A 20,658-nucleotide genomic window follows, 5' to 3' on the forward strand; every position below is an offset into this window, starting at 1 on the left:
ACTTGGGCAATATTGTATCTTGAAAAAAAAAAAATACACCATTGAGAGACTAAAAGCTAAACCGTTACTCTGCTGATCTATTGTACTCCCTCCAACAATCAATACTTCAAGAAATGACATGGTTTGGCAAATTGTCATGAACGTTTAAATACTCATGTAGCAAGCAGTGAGCATATCTGCCATTAACTGCTATGTTAAGCCAAAAATAGAACACAACCACACAGATGTTATTTGAAAAAACACAGCTGCAGTGGACCCATCACATACACGGTGAATGTGGCTATAGTGTAGGTGAATACGACAGTCCTCATCGAGCCAATTAGTTTACAATGAACTGGTGACACCGTTCTCACCACCAACCCCTGGTTAACGGATGGACTGACAAAATATTTAGCCAACACAATGGCTGTTTCGTGGAAAAATGTATCCCATAAAGGTGTTCTCTGAGGGGATCTTACAATAAAATATATAGCCCCCTTCCCCTCCCGTGAACAGTGCTATGCAAATTAGAGTTTTATTACATTCAAATGGAAAAACAAACAAGGATTCACCAAAAACATGGCACTATTGCCAACTGGGTGCTCTGGGACGTAAGGGGGAGAGACCCCACCACATTAAGTGAAGAGGGTAATATTTTCACAAGAGAATTCCTTCAATGCTAAGACAGTTTTGGATGAATCATTTTTGTCACAGGAATTAAGGAAAACAAATTGAAAGCTGGTCCTGAAGGCTACTTTGACTACTAATACAATATCTTTACACAGACAATAAGAGATCAAGTAACGGTAATATTTGGCATTTTTAATTTAGGTTTTGTTTATTTAAGTTTAATGTTAATTCCATGCTGTGTTTCAGTAAGAACAATGACAGATTCTGTATCTGTGGCTCCAGTCAGATATCCAGTAGTACAAATTAGCTTCAAGTTACACATACTGAACAAAAGAGGTTGAGCAAGAGAAAAGTAGGGTAGAGAGGGGGGGAAAGATAGAAAAACAAAAAATTTAAACACGCATGCAGGCTATTCAACACCAGCTCCAATGCTAACCTGCTCTGAGGAGGGAAAGTAAAAAGGAGGCAAGAATGAATAAACACGGATTGTTGACGTGATACCAGCACCAGAGTTTTCAGCAACATTTTTGCACAGTTTTGAAAACACTTTTACAGCAAAAACCACTACAAGGACATTCTGAAGCAATCTGCAACATCAAGCTCTAACCACATTTTAAACAACAGAATGAAGTTCAATTTCAAACATTTAGAAAATAAAAAAGCCACCACACAAATTCTACAGTGCGATTGACTCTGGTCTGCCCTACGAAGTAACGTCTTTTGCTTGTTCTATGTGTTTCTAAGAGGTTATAGTGCTGGATGGCACGGAGACAAACTAATGCTGAAAAAGCCTCTATGCAGTCCTGTTAGTGTCTTAAAAAGAACCTAAGATGGCTGGCAGCAGCAAAATCCACAGTCATTCACTCTTGCCTTTTAGAACTCTTAAACTGTGTAAAAATGATAAACCCAACTGGGCAGGAACCTAAATCCTGAGAACCGGTGTAAAAGTCAAATTTTGATGGTCCTCAGAGTGAGACGGGATATTTGGAGGGAAGGGGCAGTTGGTTAGAGAGGGTCTCTTCTTGGCTTTTAATGTCTCACTGATTTTCATCCTCCACATCCTGCAGTGTTTCTTTATTCTGATCTTCACCTGGAAAATTAAATATAAGTATCAATTAACAGATCATATATCACATCATAACTCTGAATCTAAAAGATTAGTAACTTGGCACCAGGGAAAAATGTAGACACTTCCTAATCAGTTATTGTGGATCAAAGACGTGCAACATTATCATCCAATACTAAAATGGCACCTTCATAGCACTGTAGTCAAAAGCAAAAACACTTCCTTGTCAGGGGCTGAACTGTTCATCCACCAACATCTGGAAATGTTTAGAAAAAACACAGTCCATCTTCTTTTCCAATGGTAACAATAGTCACAAGTAGCAAAAATTAGCACCTGAAGAGGTCTTGATGTTGGTGATCACAACTTTGAAACATTTTCATTAAAAATGATTTCCTAGCTAATCCAGTTATGAAGCATGTACAGTCTGTAGTGCTCTGCTCATTCAGTAATAACCCTGCACAGCCATCTTTACAAGTATCACTGTCCTAAAGCAAAGTTTTTTTTTCCTCTCCAGCCATGTATTGCTTTGCCAGAAGTTCTATAGCTTTAACCGATTCTGTTCAGCAGTGGCCTGTGGGGCTGTTCTCATGTACACATGGCTCTATTTTCTGGAGCTCACATCTCTTACGGATGAAGGATAAAACTGTGATAATGGAAAGTGAGGTGTTCATACAATCCACCATCCTATTTTCAAGCATTCCCAAATTACAGATATGTAGACAAGGATATAATACTGTAGACCAGCCATTAATCTTTACAGGTGATCTAATTTTACAATCGGCCGTGTTATAGGCATATACATAATTATAAGATTGGTGCTTAGGAGTGACAACTCCAATTCTTTAGCAACATAGTAAACAGTAGGGAACTATAATCCATGTGTAAATAGCTAGAAAACAATGCAATGCTTGTTCCCTGCTGGGCTTCATAATGCTGAACAGTGGATGTCAAAGAAGTGGAGAGTCAGCATAATTTCCTGCTTTAGTAACTTCAAACAAAAGCTTTAAAATACAAAATTTATCCGACTTATAATAGACAGCAGAAACACACACATAGAACAGTGTTTCTCAACCAGGGTTTCGTGGATCTGAGCAATGAGAAATTGGGACTGTGAGGTCAGATTACTAGATACCAGTGATCTTTTTAGCTATCTATCTAGCTAAGGGTGACATTCCGCCCAATAGCCAGCAATGTAAGATGCATTCTTCCCACTGACCATAGTGCTTATAGTACTGCTTACTACTATAGAAATTAGAGAAGGGGGTCCCTGAAGAGCTGAAAGTCATTTCAAGTGTTATACCCCCCATGTTAAAAAGGTGAAGGAATACAAATATAGAATTTAAAAAATGCACAGTTAATGGGTTTGTATCCATATGCTGCTACTGTGCAGTGCTATTTCCTTCATTCCAATGCCAATAATAGCACTGTAACACAAACTTGCACAACGTACAATAAGAGCATTTTTACTGTAATTACTGCAATACAAAAGTGTGAACCCAGCTTTGTAGGATTAATGCAGTCACTCAAGTCTCAGGATTTTGTTAATGATGCATACATCGAATTGTAGGGTTCATCAACCATATAATTAATACCATAAAGGTTTCTATTCAGAATATATAGGATTTTTTTTTTACAGTAGCACATTTCCTCATTTTGCTTGCAGAATCCATTCAGTGATTGACAATGGTGCTAGTTTAGCCCTGCACAGAAAACATAGTTGAACCGCAGGTCTATATATCAAGCCTTTTGCATAGTTGGGTAAAGCCATTTCATATTTAATACTACCAAAACATATGAAAAGTACATGGTCATATATAAATAAGCAATTTTTAAAAAGCTTAGTGTCCACTCAATGTTCCAAAGTCTTTCTGTACAACATGCATGTTATATGATTAGTCCATCAAACCAGTGTTAAATCTGCAAGTAAAACAGGAAAGTAACCACAGAGGGGTGCAAACCAAACATCATCACCAGAGTATATGATACAGAAGGCTGTTTTACTAAGAGAATACCATTCATAATATATAGTGTTAGTAAATGTTTAATCCAAAGTTTTAGAGGGGAGTAACCACATTTATTCTAAGTGCAAAAATCTAAGTCCGGCTTAATCACTGCAACAGCCAAGAGTCACTTTTTCCCCATCAATAAGGCAAAATGACCTTTTACACAAAGGTGTTACCGTATGTAGCTGGTTAACAAGTAAAAAGCACAATCAAGGAGACCAGTGGTGGTGCTGCCATGCCCAAACAATAACATGGAAACATCAGTATTTGATGCCACAACTAAATGTCTCCAGTGGAAGGATTACACAGAGGTCAGATGCAATGGTTAGAACATAGAAAAACAAGGCTGTGGAGCAGTCATTACAGCAACTTACAAAGAATATTTAAGAAAGGGACACGTGGATTTTCCTTTAGGAATCTACATAAAAAAGGGAAGAACAAGATCATGTGGTGATGTTAAAAGCATAAAAATCCCCAAAAACAGCAGCCCAATGAAAGATGAAGGCCGGCTTCAAAGTTCAATTCATTTCATCAGCGTTCACTATACGGCTGCTTTGATAGAAGTCTTCATTGCACTTCTGTTGCTTTCCTTCAAATGTACATTCACACTACTACTCTGTGTTTTACTACATAAAGTTACCTTATTACAAGGGTATCCATGGATCCCTCCAAGCATTTAGAAGCAATAATTAAGTACTAAAAACCAAATGGGCAGACAACTGGAAATTTCTAAAGGTGGTCAGCAATGGCAGACCCCAAACTCTGTTCACTGCAGGTTTGCTTAAGTTGCCCAGCTTTGTTGGGAGGCCAAAAAACATGTCTGGTAGGAGCTCTGCTCATCAAATACAAGAAGCTAGCATTTGAGTGCACTCAAAGCTGAGAAAAATTTATGTGGATTTGGCATTCGCAGAAAAGAGAAGGAACGTTTTAATAAGTGTTTTGGAAAATCAGTTGGAAAGCAGATGAATGAAACATTAGTGGAGAGTATGTAAATATGAGCATGGAAGCTAGTTGAGTTTTAGGTTTGTGAGGGGGTTGCTAGCTTCCAAAAGCTTAGATCTGTGGTTATGAGGTTACAAACAATACTGTCCAATCTCGCCCCCAAAAAGAAAATAATGCTGACAAAACCTAATACTATTTCCTAAAAATGAGACATATGACCAATTTAGTAGTGCAAACAGCAGTGTCATTAAGAAAAGGCAAAACTCCTGTGGCTTGACTGGAGATGAGATTTGAAAATTTTAGATCTCCTTTTTAACATTAGATAAAGACTGATCACATTCTAAATGTACAAATCAAATATGGACACTTACCATCTCCTTGCATATCTGAAGTCCATAGTGTCAGATTATCACGTAACAATTGCATGATAAGCGTGGAGTCCTTGTAACTTTCTTCGCTCAGTGTATCCAGTTCTGCAATTGCATCATCAAATGCTGCTTTTGCCAACCTTTAATCAACAGACCATTGTTAGTCAGGCTTACATGTTTTTGAACCTTTGACATCATTGCAATGTCATAAATGACAAATTTCATCACAATAAAAAGCCACTGCACTATTTTCTGCAGCTCACAATGAACTATAAATATATATGTGCTCATGTTGTTTAGTGGACTAATATTACTTTCTTTGTTGAAACATTAGGACAATCAAATAGCATTATTAGATTCCCAAGGTAAAAACCTAAAACTTGAATTACAACTGCAGTAAGTAAATCTGCATGGCACGGAAAATGCCATCTAATTGAGACCTTAATATGCTACCTGCAGTGGTTATTTCTATGGTACGCAGTGCACACAGCAGCCATTCCAACTACTTCCTTAAGTCATAGGGTGCTGCCATCTATGATGTAGTCAAACTGCTTTGTACAATAGCCAAGGATGCTTTCAGTTAGCATTCAAATATAAAATTAAAGTTTAGACTATAAATACCAAACTGGAATTAGAAAGGGTTAATAGGATTGTTTATAAATATGTACAAGCAGTTATGCAAGTCACACACTACTCTATGTATAGTTCATGTGAAAATAAGACTATGGCAGTTCTAGACATACGCCAATATCAACAAACTTTAAGTCAAGTTGAATAAAGTCTCAGCTAACTGGGAAGTGGGTGCAAAATTTGCCTATAAAACGCTTAGGTTATATTTTCAAAAAAAAGATACCTTTATTAAACACTTCCTCCAAAGAGACTCTCCCCCTCCCATTTTCTTTAAACTGTGCTCAATCCTTAAGCTTGGATTTGTTAAAATTAAATGCTACCCAATTTGCAGGTTATACCATATTATCTGTTCACGGTACTATTTACGTTCTGTATCATTCATCAAGAAAAACCTGCATGGAGTACAAATCAGCAAGCATTAGAAAATAAATATTTGTCGTTCTTACCTGCATGCACGGTCAGGGGAATTAAGAATTTCATAGTAGAACACGGAGAAATTTAGTGCGAGGCCTAAACGAATGGGATGTGTTGGAGGAAGTTCTGTCATTGCAATATCACTTGCAGCCTTATAGGCTACCAAGCTATTCTCTGCAGCCTCCTTCCGGTCATTGCCGATGGCAAACTCTGCCAGATATCGGTGGTAGTCTCCTTTCCTAAGAACATAAAATATGATTCACAACTTGAGACTTGTTACAATTTTATCTACAACTTATTTTCCCTTTTAATGTGAAATACACAATGAAAAAAATCAACTGCATCAAATGTTGGGAATCACTTTTGCACACACCAGATGGCCTGTTGTGTGTTTTGCAGAATGCCCAGGAGCTTTCAAACTTTGCAGTTTTATGCCACAAGCACATAAGAGCTCTATAGAGACTGATGAAAGCAACACAAAATAGAATACACAGAAGAGGTTATTAAAAAAAAAATTTAGGACACTTATCTAGATTTCTTTTATAAGCCAACATGATCACTATGTTGGCTTCTCAAAAAGAAGTCCAAATTAAACTGGATATTTATGAATGTAGTAAAAAAATTGTGGATATCTCACATTATTAAAGCCTATTTGAAAGGCTTCATAGCTATTGCGGATTGAAAGCTGTCAGCACTATATTAAGTTTTTCATTAAAAGTCTTAGGATACCAGCACTGTATTACTGCTGGCTTCACAACCATGAGTAAAAGCCAAAAGAGGAAGGGAAGTATATCCAAAGGACCTCCTTCCAGATTGAAGGAGAATGCCAGGTAAAGTCAGCTCTTTTATTTCAACAGGTTTTGGAAGCTTTATCTGTATTTAGAACTGTATTTAATTGCACAGTGATTTTCTAAGGAAGGGGCATGTCAATAGCTGACTGGAGAAGAGGGGAGGTGCACCTACTATCCACCCCCCCATTCACATTCAGTTCAAGACCAAAAACATGGAAAGGCATAACAAGTGGTAAATTTTACATGTGACAAAGTAAAAATTAGCACTTACATTTTATAGTAAAAAACCTTAGACTCCCCACTGTTTGCAGCTGGAATGAGGTGCTTGTCCAGTACATCCAGAATGTCATTACAGATAGATTTCAGTTCAGTCTCAACCTGAAAACAAAATATAACACTGCTTAATCATTATGCATTGAATCAAAAAGCCATTATGGCTTCTGTAATAGGAAAGTGTGAATAGAACTGGGCCAATGTCACCTACAGCACAGTCACTTCACTACTAAATGTTGTGTTTTGTGTTCATGGTATAGTGAGAGCACAGGCACATCTGTGATTCATTTCCTCCCAAGACTTCTCCCCTTTTCTGAACCCCATTCCTTCCATACTTAGTCATTCAGTACATTGTACACAAACTCCTACCTCTTTTCACAGAAACAGTAGCATTATTGAAAATCATACAGAAAGAAAACATCTTGCCATTGCTAACCTCATTCTAAAACTGCCAGTTGGCCAGCTGTCTCTGACCTTCATACCTTTTTATCCAAGTCCTCATCTAAAGGTCAGCTTTATATAGTGTAACTGCACCTTTTGGTGAAATAACACTGCCCCCCAATCGTATATTGTTGATTAGATATCCGTTACTTGTCAGAATTTTCAGAGCCAGGCACACACATGCATTCTGCACTCCCATTTATTCCAATAACGCTTTGGAGTACAAACAAGTCTTCCAAACCAGGAATGAACATAGAATGCATTGTTATCCCCAGCTGGGAACATTACAGGAAACTTTGCACTATTAGTAAACCGGTGATACAATGGGTACAGGCATGTAAGCAGCAGTTCATCAAATGTATTCTGGATCAAAATTACTAGACAAAGCACTGAAGACTTCTAAGCACAATGTAGCCTTACCATTGTCCGATATTCCTTGATCATTTTGAGTTTATCTTCTCCTCCTTTGTTCTCCTCTTTCTGTTCAATGCTGCTGATTATTCTCCAGGACGCTCTTCGAGCGCCAATCACATTTTTATATGCAACAGAAAGCAGATTTCTTTCTTCTACTGTCAATTCCACATCCATCCCGGCCACTTTCTTCATAGACTCAACCATTTCTGGGAAATAAAAATAGCAGATTTTGACATGCTTTGAAGCTACAAACCTCGGAGAGCATTTACCAACCATTTAATCAATCAAATTGTTACAAAACTCTACTGTGCTACTGAATTCATTCTGTGCTTTTCCATGTAAACAGATTAAATTACAGAATTAGATAAAAGTTACAAGCAGGTGACCCATACCACCTATACCTAGTTTCTTAAGAGTTTCTTCTCAGGTGGCTAGAGAGAAAACTTTATTTTCCAGTGGATAGTTGTTCTTTTAACATTTGATCCGTATACCTAACTGTTTAGATGTAGTTCCCTTTTTCAATGCACTCATGTAAAAGTAAGCAAATATCTTTAAGCCTGAAAAAGGCCTAAAAATCCAAAACAAGCAGCTACAGAATAAACTGGCAGCATGCTGCGGAGAAGGACAGCTGTACTGCCTGCAGCAGGCTAGTATATTGAGGCCAGAATTACATCAGGTGAGTATAGGGAACATTTAAAGGAAAAAAGTTAATTTTAGCAATGATATGTTCTCTAGTTAATGTAGGAATTCTTGTGGTAGGACTAATAAATTCTGAAGAGCCACTCAAAACAATAGAGTGGAAAAGAATGGCTGTGGCGGTATTTTCTTTAACAGAGAGTGTGAGGCTGTGAGAGATTAAGGCTCAGAGCAGCATCCTACGTCCTAGCCACTGGTGATCATAGTCACTTCAGAAACATCCAACTTCCTCTCTATAGGGAAGAGGTCAGTTGCCGACTTGTCATCAAAGCCATTTAGGAATACACCAATTTTTTTTTTTTTTTTTTTACATGCATGGCGCTTTGAGTTGCCTGTATGAACGTACAGAAACGGGTACATTAAAGTATATAAAAGCATACCATACTATATAGAGAATCCTGCATACCTAGAACTGAAAGCATGTTTAAAAACTGCCATCTTAAGCCAAAAAAGTATGGATTGAGTAAGAAAGGATAGGAAGTGCGGTCAGGTTTGTACTGTGTATGTTTCTGTTGGAAAGTTTCCTTCACTTCCTGTCTGGCAAAACATTAGCAGTGCAGTAGGTCAGGAGAAATCTAACAGAACTTTGTGTCCTTTATAAACCTTCCCAACCCATCCAGAATTAAGAAACGTTTGGACAGTCACTAAAAAGAACATAGCCCCCCTGTCACATGAAGTTACCACAGATATCTGTGCTCAGGGGAATAAAGTAACTGCTGAATGTTTACAGAAACTGCAGGGAGACATCACTGGGAACACAAAAGAGAGACTGCCATGAACTTGATACATTAAATTTATTTCTCAATAGAAACTGGATATTGAGATTACAGCCATCACAATTAGGCCATGTAGAGCATTAAAAAGCAAAATATACAGAGTGAATCTAGTGTAACCATTCCCGTTAGTATTTAATTCTAATTTCAGGTGTGAATAAGCCTAGCAGCAGCCTCTCCCAGGTGCCTGGCATTTCCCATACGTGCCCATGAGCAGTAAACTCTACAGTAAGATGTCACTGGTCCGAAAGTGTCCTTTAGACTTTTAGAAGATCCAGGACAAGGTGTGTGAACAACATATTTTCAGTGAGGACATATTTTGAGATGTTACTGCAGAGTATACCCTAAAGCTAAGTTTGTGTTCCCATATTTTGTAATACCTATAAAATAGCACTTAAAGGCTCGGTGCAATTAGTTTGTCTCTTTGGACTTCTGAGATAAGATGTTGAATCAAAGAAAGCACATTGTGTTTTAAATTATTCAGCTGATTCACTGCCTTCTAACAATAAATATTATTACTGCGTATAAATATACACACACACAAAAATCTATTATGATTTTGCACATTAATATAAAGTAAAATCAATTTAAATCTGTAATATGCAAAACTTTGCAATCCTGCCAAAGGAACAAAGCTCTGACCCCATTCTCAATTGTGCTGCTGGTAGGAATTACATCCAGATAACAGGTTTACTCAGAATGGCTCCTTTCTTTCAAACCAAGTTCTGCTTTAAATCTATATTAATTTATTAAAGCATATTATTTATTTTAAACCTTTAATAGCATATAATAATGGCATTATCAGGAACCATATCTATTGCTTTACTGGCAGCTTCTCTTTTATTTAATGTATTTCAGTTCTATCAAGTCACGGAAGCTAAGAATTACATGTATCTGTTAAGTAAACATGCATAGATATCGGCAGATATTTCTTACAGATGAGAATGATGTTCTAACACCACACATAGGATTGATATTGACATGAGATCACATTATTGCCACTTAAACATTCCAATTATAATGAACAATGCAGAATAATTACAACAATTATAAAGTGATATGTAAATCCACAAGTGGAAAGCATTGCGGCAGTCGGTGGTGTGAATTCCTTACCAAGAAGTGGCAGCCGGAATATTGCTGCGGTTTATAGGTAAACAACAAACTAACTCTGAAAACTGCAGCCAATGAGAAATTTTACATAATGACTTCGTTCTGCTAACAGGGTCACTTGTATGCACAATATTCCTGCTGAAAAAAAAAAATATTCCATATACTTTGTTTTCAGGCCAACACTAGGAAGGTTAGCGTATGAAGCTGTCTTTCAGCAGGAATACATATAGGTTACCCTGCACAGTACAGGTTAATGTTCTGAACACATCTTTCAGCATTTATACAAATAGCTGCACTGTCACCTTTGTATTGTACGGTTTCTGACTGGCCAATAAAATGTAGTGAGATCAGTTAAGGCGTGGCTGGGATAGCCATTAGCATACAAGCTGTCAATCAACCTGTAAGACACGCCTACTCATGCCTAGCCCATGGTAAGTAACAATCACTGAATGTCACCTACCAGCAGCAGCCTATGCCACCTTCACTTTAATAAAAGGGACACTAAATCCCCGTAACATGTCAATCTAAAAATGGCTTATGATACTTTGATACCATCTGCACTTTTATTTTTTACCAGATGCCTGCATTCTGAAATGTGTTTAGCTAAAATAAATAAACATAAAAAAATGAGGTACAAGAATACTATCACTCATACCTCTGTAACCGGGTATAGGAATTGACAAGTCAGGTTAGCAGGCATTATAATCAGCATTATCAGAAAGCAGATACAATCATTGCAATCCAATCAGAGTGGGAAATCTGTGCAGTGTCAGTGAGGATTCACAGACCTAGTTGTACCCTAACTGCATAATAAATGGCCAGTCACAAATCTTTATTTTACCAGACTAGCTCAGGTTATGAAACCTCTCAAACGTCAAGTCTGAGTTTTGTCATTTTAGTCCCAGGGGCACAAGTAAATGACATCTAAATTGCTGACGCCCTGTCCTCCGGTGTGAGGGAATAATTATTCAGCAGTAGCTCGCTGAGGATATTCAATAGGCCAACTCTGTAGGTGTAAGTTCAAATTAAGGTATAGTAATGGTTATACATTAGGTTTCATGTGTTTGTATGGCATTGTATGCAATGATCTGATACTGGTCAGCCCCTTCATGGATTTCGCTCCCTGAATTTCATCTGAAGTATTGTGTCTACGCTCATTTTATGGTCCTATAGTTGGGATACCATCATACATTGAACCTGTCTCTATTTTAGGCTTAAAGTGTTAGAAAAAAAAATCTATAACTGCAAAATATACAGAAAAGCAGACTATTGGTAACATAGATGTTGATGAAATGTTGCTGTTTTTCCAAGGTAAAGTTGATTTCATGCTTAGTATTACCACCACACGCAGTCAGCTTTACTTCCCTCCATGTTGTAATGCTGATAACACTCTTCTAACTAGGTGACAGAGCAGCACAAGTCTGCAACAAAAGCAAGGTGTTATCCTTCAACTGCAACAGGAAATGTAGCCCAAATCAAGGTTTTTCTGCTACCACATTCACCATAGAAAGATGATTGCAATAAAATGACTATATACGCGTCAGACCCTCCCAGTGAATGTTATGGTCAATGAAAGTATTTTCAGCCCTTTCTCTCCAAGTTATGGAGTCTACAACTGCCGGCTGAGCAATTTTATCAATCTAAAATACTGGTACTGCAGCATTAGGCTGGGAGACTATACACAGAAATCGTCAAATGTAGGGCAAAATAATGGCAAACATTGACAGATATTTTGTAACACATTAGTTGTTTACCCAAATTAGAGGCACTTGGTTTTATTTTAGGGTGGTTGGCTATGTGACTTAACCCTGGCTGCAATACTTACCCAGACCTTTGTGGTAAGTGATAACCACCCCACCATTAATGAGAGCGCCATTTTCAATTACTCAAAGGTGGCCATATGTGGGTACAAAGTGCCAAAAACTGGCAAAGTTAGAAATATTTGGCTGATTTCTATAAGCGATGTGGCTGATCTAAGTAACACTTGTCCTAACCAGAAGCAGTCACCACAAACAAAAATAAAAAATGAACAAAAATAATGAGCTACAAACACCCCGACCCAATCCACCTGCAGTGTGATTTTATGGCCAAATATTGAAGACATTCTGCATTATCTCTTTCTTCCCCAAACTTATTGTTTCTGGCCTAACCCTCTGGTTCCATACATATTTACTATGACAGGTTTACAGGGTGAGAATCAGATGTTTTCAAGAAGAATGTAGAGAAGCCGGACAACCCCAACCAAGTGCATACAATAGAGGACCATAAAGACCTAGTGATGTCAAATGTATGAAATATAGCATGTAATAAAGTTTTTTCAATTAAAAATGTTATTAAGATGTACAAAAATAATCAGAATTAACTTTAAATGTAATCTTTAAAGCAGAAAATTGTAAGCTGGTAGGTTAGTTTACACTATTGCAAAGGTAACAGGCTATGTCTCTAAAATCTTACCAGTGCAATCTTTATTATAATGTACATGGTGTAAGATAATGACCTAGTTGGATACTGGAAACACCGCCCCCCCCCATTGTGTTATAATTCCCCCACCTACTAGATAGTAAGCTCTTCTGGGCAGGGTCCTCTCCTCCTCCTGTGTCACTGTCTGTAGCTGTCTGTCATTTGCAACCCCTATTTTATCTACAGCGCTGCGTAATATGTTGGCGCTATATAAATCCTGTAAATAATAATGTGCAGGAACTACATCATTCCAGCCTGGCCAATTAAAATGGCTGAGAATCCAAAACACGGAAGAGAACCAGGAAAATATGCTGATGTCTGCCATGGAGCAAAAACAGTAGAGAAAAATTCATTTTAATTTTTTTTTTTCCAGACAGGCAGCTAAGTTTATTTTATTATAGAAACGACACAGCCGGCCCTTCTGAGATAACAACCTGTTCGCTCACATTTTTTTAATTTTAAAACACTACAGAGTAATATTATCAGTGCAGTGACAGGGAGAGCCGTGGCTCCCATGCACTGAAGCCCCTTCTTTCCCTGACCAATCACAGAATACAGGGTGCTCTCTGATTGGCCAAGGAGAGGAAGCGTATCTGTGATTGAGCACAACAGCTCCCCCTATCGCAGGGCGTGGAGTACAACTCAGTGGTAATGTTTGCCAGGACAAATTATAGATAGGTAACACTACAATAATATGAAATTTAACTGAATTTAGATACTGAAGACGTGTAATGTTACAGGGACGACCTTTATGTATTTGTGTCTAAACAGCACCCTGGGAAAAAAATTCCTCAAATTCCTCCTGCAAAAATGCAGTACACAGCCGCTATGTCATGGGGTATCCCAGATTGGAAGCTCCTGTAGGCAGGATCCTCTCCTCCTCCTGTCATTTGCAACCTTTATTAATTGTACAGCCCTGCAGAATATGTTGGCACTAAATAAATACAGCTTATTAATATTATTGAGGTCTGAGCACAACTAAGTCTCATAGCTGAATATTTCTAATGTGAGATCTAAGGCACAGCTGCCTTTCAGCACTAGGCTTTAATTGGGCAACAGCAATAATATGCTGCTCACCATTCCCCTCACTGGCTTGGAGGAAGCCTCCACCAAGATGGCTGCCTCCGTAAGACATGGAAGAAATGGGCAGCACGGTGGCTCAGTGGTTAGCACTCTGGCCTTTGCAGCACTAAGTCCCAGGTTCGAATCTTGACCAGGACACTATGTGCATTGAGTTGGCAGGTTCTGTTTGTGTGGGTTTCCTCCAACATTCCGAAAACATGCAGATAGGTTAATTGGGTTACCCCAAAATTGACCTTAGACTGTGTTAAAGACATATGACTGAGGTACATGGTACATATGAGGTAGGAACATTTGATTGTGAGCCCCTTTGAGGGACAGCTAGTGACAGGTCCATGGACTTTGTACAGCGCTACGTAATAGGTCGGCGCTATATAAATACTGTATTATAATAATAATGGGAAAAGATCAGCTGCAGGTGGACCACAGGTAACACTGGTGTCATCTTTTTCCTTTTTTTTTATATTGGAGCTTTTTTATTTCCCCATATGAACAAACACAGAGTTTTCTTGCTTCATATGAGCAATGTTAGTTGTTCTGGTCAATTCATAGCACGGGTCAGCAGGCTAGGCCCAGCATACTAAAGATCCGATCTGTATGGTCTATCCATGGCAGAGCATTATCTGTGATTAGCAATGTAAGACAGAGGTAGAGACGTTTTTTTATTTTAACAATTGGAGCTGATTGTGTATGGAGTAACACAGATCTTCATGAGAGCCAAGGAAAGAATTAAAATGATATCCTGCGATAGGGGAAGGATAAAGCTACATATATTTCTAAGCATCGACAGCGGGCTACGCTTCAATGAAATGGCCAGGAAATCAGCATCACGGTAGTCAGGCATCACAGCAATGGTGAGATATGAGACATGCAGCACCCGGTGACAGCCATTACATTTTGAGCTCAGCCCTTTGTGCCTCCACCCCATCACGGTTTGCAGATTGCCCTCCATGCTTATAGACCGGTCTAACCAGAATGAATGAAATGTGGGGCCCATTGCACTGGGCGGAGGTTCCCACATTGCCGGTCCCGCCCTATCGTCACCATGACAAGGCCAAGACTGGGGAAACTCCCACTTATGGCTACAGTGACCCCGAGATCAGGGGACACCTCTGCATGATTATCAGGAGGGGATTAAACATGGAAAAATAATAAAAAGGATTATTGGGTGTGTGGGAAGGCGAGGCACACTGGTATGTGGAGGACAAAGGGTGGCAGCACAATGACTGGGCACTGAATGAAATAAAAGCAGCCATCCTCCTCCATCATGAGGCTGCAAGGCATGCTGGGATTTGTAGTCCTCGGGTTGCTGTGGAGAGGTCATATCATTGCACAGCTTTATGGTGACATTGTTCGGCTTCTATGTAATGTGCAGCCCTCGTCCACGCCCTGTCTACCGCATAAGCGCCGATTATTCCCGCACAGGGCTCCTCCAGTCGGCCCTCCTCCTCCCCCCCGAGTCTCGCCCTACTCGGCGGTCGCCATTTTGCAGCCGTCTCTCTTCCTGCCCGCCGCCCTCCCGCCGCATAGCTCACCTGCCCGTGACAACCTACCCCCCCCCCTTACCCAACCCGGGCTTCACCCCGGACACAGGCCAGGGAAATAGCCCCTGCCGCTAGTCAGCCTCTCCTTTGTACTCTCCTCCCTTCTCCAGACTGTCCGCCATTTTGTCTCGCCTTCATTCTCTCCGCCCGCCGACCTATGGGGGGAAAATCCGCTCGTTCCTCTTACCGTCATATCGTTCAGCTTGTTCAGCCAGCTTGGCTTGGTACACTAGGTCCTCTCGATCTTCCATGGCGGTAGCTAGTGACTGTCAGGGATGATCTACTGGGCGGATGGAAGCCGATTGTAGGTGTCCGTCTCCCAGCAGCGCCTCTGTCTCTCTAGCCGAGCCCGGGAAAGATGGCGGCTCCTTGATCCGGGAACTTCCGCCTGCGCACGCGGACAATCGCTCAGCTCTATGGCAACCGCTCCCTGGCAACAGCAGCAGGCGCGGCAGAAGGCGTGGTACGAGCTTCTTGCGTCAGTATAAAGTGGGCGTGGTTAGGAAACGAGCATCCCTTAGAAGGGATCACATTGGATGACTGCAGTGATAAAGCTTTGAGCCTCATTGTAGTGCGCAAAGCATTGTGGGAAACACTCCCAGCCTGATGTTTTCAGGGCTGTATTATTAATAAATGACAATTCTGCAAAATAAATACAAATTTAATCTCATCTTTCATCAAAGTCTATTGATTATATTTGCTAAGCCCTTAATGTCTCCGCCTGCTCCACAGGTGATATGGTGTAAACAAATATCACTTGTGCTGCATTAAATAGGCATAAATGGACAAATAGGAATAATCCTATTATACATTTATTTATAATGCACCAACATATTATGTAGTGTTGTATAATAAATGGGTTGCATTTGACAACCCTGCATAATAGATGAGTACAAACAGTGACAGCAGAAGAGGAGAGGGCCCTGCCCCAAAGAGCTTACAATCTAGGAGATGGGATGATCCTAGTCCAGTTGGTCCCCAACCATCCTGTCTTCCTTCTTCTTTTTGGATCGGGCTGGACACCGGCTGCCACCGACTCATCCGAGTTCTTCCTACATCACCCGATCTTGCACTGTGCAGGCGTGAGATCGGGCTGACATTCAAACAAAAGTGCAGATCTATCTGTACATGTGTGAGATTAGGACTTTTCTCTTTTTTTTACATTAGGGAAAAGCCCCTCTTGCCTGTGGCTGACACTGGACGTACACAGAAAGAGCAGCCCTCAGCCAGCTGAGAAATGTGATGTATGTAACCAGGTAGTGTAGTGGGGCGGTCATGAGTGGCAACCTCATTTTTTCGGGAATGGGCACGAGTACCCACTCTTAATTTGCAAAGAAGAACCCTGCTGGGGGGGGGGCGCATTGGCCAGAGCTGCGGAACACATATGAAATAGCAGGCTCAGGGCGGTGGGCGGTTTTTCTCAGACCTGCGATGGGAGAGTTGGCAAGTTCTGGTATCATGACATCACTCTGGGGAAAGTTTCTTCCCCTTTAAGTGACACATAGGCAGGGGTGTAGTGAGACGAGCACGTAATGTATAGTACCGTGCTCCCTCTTATTTTTCTACGAATACACCCTTGTATGTATCCCAGGAGGCTCTAGATTTCCCATTCAGTCTTTACTGCCAAAGCAGTCTTTCCTTCAAAAGTAAAAGAAAAAAAAATGTTAAAAATTGTCTTATCTAAAAAGGTATTCAACTTTTGATATAACAAAAAAAAAAAAAAAAGTGGTGATAGGTCTGCTTTAAGGAACCTTTACTAACCCTGATTGGGAAACACTGACCTAAAGTCTCATATAGATGTCTGTTCTGTGTAAAGGGGAGGACAAGCAAGCAGCACTGCTGACCACAATCACCTGAAGTGTATGTGTGACTTAAGAGGTGGAGAAGAGAAGAAATGGTGGCTAATTAGAGATGGGTTATTGGGCATATGGTGATGGGTAGACAAGTTGGGAAAGGTGTGTCTTATAAACTTTTTCCAAATGTGCTTAAGGTAGGAGCAAACCTTATAAGAGGAGAAATGGAGTTCCATAAAGTGGGGGCAGCTCTAGAGAAATCTTGGTGCTAACTACTACCTTCAAATCTGATATGGTAATACAGACATAAAAAATAAAAAGATAAAATGAATAACCCATTAAAATACAAAAAAACAAAAAACAAAACTGATCTTTGCTTTAATATTTAGCTTCTTTTCAGAGATTTGCAGTATTTGTCATTAGTCTAAATGATGGTCCCCATTATTTACCCCTCTTCTTCTGAGCCCAGGTTGTTCTGGACCCTCTCCAGGCTATGACAGGACGATCATAGAAGAACTGAACTAAATTGTCTCTTTGTGCTGCTTCTTCCACCAACAACCTAGCTCTACTAGATTGCAGGGACTGGAAGAGTCTGAAATAAATGTACGTACACACCTTGCATTTAGTACATACATTTATTGATGTATTTATGACTACAGAGCTACATTATAGGATAAGTATGTCAGCAGAATTAGGTCTGTGATACTTTTTTTATTTGCACCAACAGGTACATTTTTAGGACAAGCTTTTGTCAGTTCTACCCCTAATTCTTCTTTGGTCAAAGCAGTACTGACACACAAAGGTTTAGCAGAATGCCAAAACATCTGGCAAGACAACAATATCTGAGAAACAAAATGCAAAAACAAAACAACACAGGATTATAAAAGTGAGAAAGTATATCACATAAGGGACAGAGAAATGTAAGGGTGGGGATGGGTAAAAGTTACAGAAATGTGAATGGTCATTATTAATATTATTATTATTATTAATAATAATATTAATAATAAACAGGATTTATATAGCGCCAACATATTACACAGCGCTATACATTAAATAGGGGTTGCAAATGATAGATGAATACAGACAGTGACACAGGAGGAGAGGATCCTGTCCAGAAGAGCTTACAATCTAGGAGGTGGGAGAAGTATCGCACAATAGGAGGGGAGATAATTAAAGGGGAACTAAACTGAAAACTGCATAAAACAAAAAAAATGACTTACCTTCAATCCCACAGGGCAGTCCGATCCATCCGGAGGTGTCTTCCGTCAGGTCCCGCATTGTCCGGCATCTGTCCCTAAACCGGCACCATCTTCTCCTCTTCTTCCTGGTTCTTCTTTCTATGTCACCCGACCCAGGCGCGAGATAGGGTGACGTAGGATGGGAAAAAAACTTGCCGATCTCACTGTGCATGCGTGAGATTGGCACATTTTCTCTTTTTTCACTGAAAGGGCTCCTTCTGCACATGCTCGAGATGCTCAGGCATGCGCAGAAGGAACACCCAAAAGCCTCCAGGGATGCGAGACGTAGGTATCCCAGGAGGCTTTGCGCTCCCATTCATTCTCGATCGCCTAGGTACACTCCAAGGATAAATATGAATATTCATTGCCTCCACTCCCTTTCTAGGATGTGCTATTAGGTATATTTATTTACTACGGCCCGTTGCCTCCCTATTTTCAGTCCTCCAATGTAAAAAGTCAAGTGATGAACAACTACACATGTGTCAGGTCTGCTTCCCACTCCAAGTCTTATAGAGAACAGTAGGAGCTGGGTAAATTATTGGGCTGGAAGCACGCATGCAAAGTAGCTTGCAGCAAGTTATTTGTTTGCACAGGAAGGCTGGAGACATAGATGTCCATGGAAGATGTATATATCTAATGTCACATCCTAAATAGAGAGAGCAATTTACATTACAATTTTTCCTAATTACGGGTGGAGGGCAATGGATATCCGTGCTATACATGTGAACTTACCCATCATTTTCAGTCTTTTATATCAGCCTAGAGGTCAACATTTATTGGCTACTGAATGTAAATGAATTTGAGGACAATAGATCTTAAGACAATAGGTTTCAGTGCTAACACACCAGAAAATGGATACTTTTATCATTTTACACAGTACACCATCACATCCTAAAATATATATATTTTTAAATAATCAAAACAATAACCTCTCTTTGAGCTCTATTTATAAAACAGGAAGTCAGACATTCCCACAAACATTCCTTTGAAGGAATCAATTCCCGCCATTGAAACACATGGATCTGGAAGATTCCCATGACTGAATTTTTGAGGGATTGTCAGATTCCCTGTTTTATAAATAGAGCTCTTTGTGTTTTTGTTCAGGTATTTTACTTAGATCCTAGGTGGCTTTTTTTTAAATGGGGTAGCACCTGTTCCATGGACGGTTTAAAATTTACAAAGGCACCTCAGGAGGACCTGCTTGAGAAAGGGACATGAATGCTTCAAATCATTGGTTTGTTTAGGATCACATTTATTCACTCCTTGACCATTATAATTTGTACCGGGTGATTGCTTGTCATTTGCTCTCTGAATAGACAATATTCACTGACTGATTCTCAAACTAGATCCAAACTCCTCAAAAAAAGTGTAAAAATTAATAACTACAACATGACAAAGGCATTGGACGATCTCCTAGATTGTAAGCTTCGGGGGAAGGGTCCTCTCCTCCTGTCACTGTCTGTTTTCGTCTGTCATTTGCAACCCCTATTTAATGTACAGCGCTGCGTAACATGTTGGTGCTATATAATAATAAATAATAATAATAATATTAATAATATTATAATAGTAATATTAATCTGTGTGTCATCAGTATTTACTGCATGAGAATCAAATATTCACATGAGTGAATGCAATGTCATTCAAATTAATAGCAAACTTGTGAAATAGTTGCCATTGTGCTATGTGCTCTACAATCCGACCTAATCTCTGCTAAGTATACACTATTTATTGAAAAAGTTTTGTTTTCCATGTGTGCATTGCAATGTAGGCCCAAAAAGAAATTAAGTTTCCCCCACCTCCTAGATCAGGGGTCGGCTTTAGGCCAGATACGGCCTAGCCGGTAGTTTGTTCCGGCCTCTGGCGGCTAATGAGCCGCGGGTTGCCGGCAGATTGGCCAGGGGGCATAAGGAACTACCAAGGCCAGAGCCACTGGAGCCGCCCCCCTGCAGTGGCTCCCCTATTTACGGCGGCTGGCGTTAATACTTCCGCCAACACGGTTAATAGGGAAGGCTC

At 39.8% G+C, this 20,658-nt stretch overlaps 1 protein-coding gene across 2 annotated transcripts; it reads right to left on the reverse strand.

The window, feature by feature from the left end:
* Positions 1-791: 791 nt before the first annotated feature.
* On the reverse strand, positions 792-16,027 carry YWHAE (tyrosine 3-monooxygenase/tryptophan 5-monooxygenase activation protein epsilon). 2 transcript variants are annotated; one of them, XM_072429526.1, is made up of 7 exons: positions 15,802-16,000; positions 7,958-8,157; positions 7,095-7,201; positions 6,065-6,271; positions 4,992-5,128; positions 4,053-4,096; positions 792-1,699 (listed from the first exon to the last, which is right to left on the reverse strand). In XM_072429526.1, exons 1-6 carry the CDS (start codon positions 15,863-15,865, stop codon positions 4,089-4,091), a joined length of 723 nt encoding a protein of 240 aa, XP_072285627.1. In that variant the 5' UTR covers positions 15,866-16,000; the 3' UTR covers positions 792-1,699; positions 4,053-4,088. The 2 variants fall into 2 exon arrangements, with proteins under 2 accessions (XP_072285627.1, XP_072285619.1); XM_072429518.1 differs by lacking the exon at positions 4,053-4,096 and having other exon boundaries at positions 15,802-16,027.
* Between the last annotated feature and the right edge of the window lie 4,631 nt (positions 16,028-20,658).

This window comes from Pyxicephalus adspersus, chromosome 1, assembly GCF_032062135.1.
Source record: "Pyxicephalus adspersus chromosome 1, UCB_Pads_2.0, whole genome shotgun sequence".
Classification (NCBI taxonomy): domain Eukaryota; kingdom Metazoa; phylum Chordata; class Amphibia; order Anura; family Pyxicephalidae; genus Pyxicephalus; species Pyxicephalus adspersus.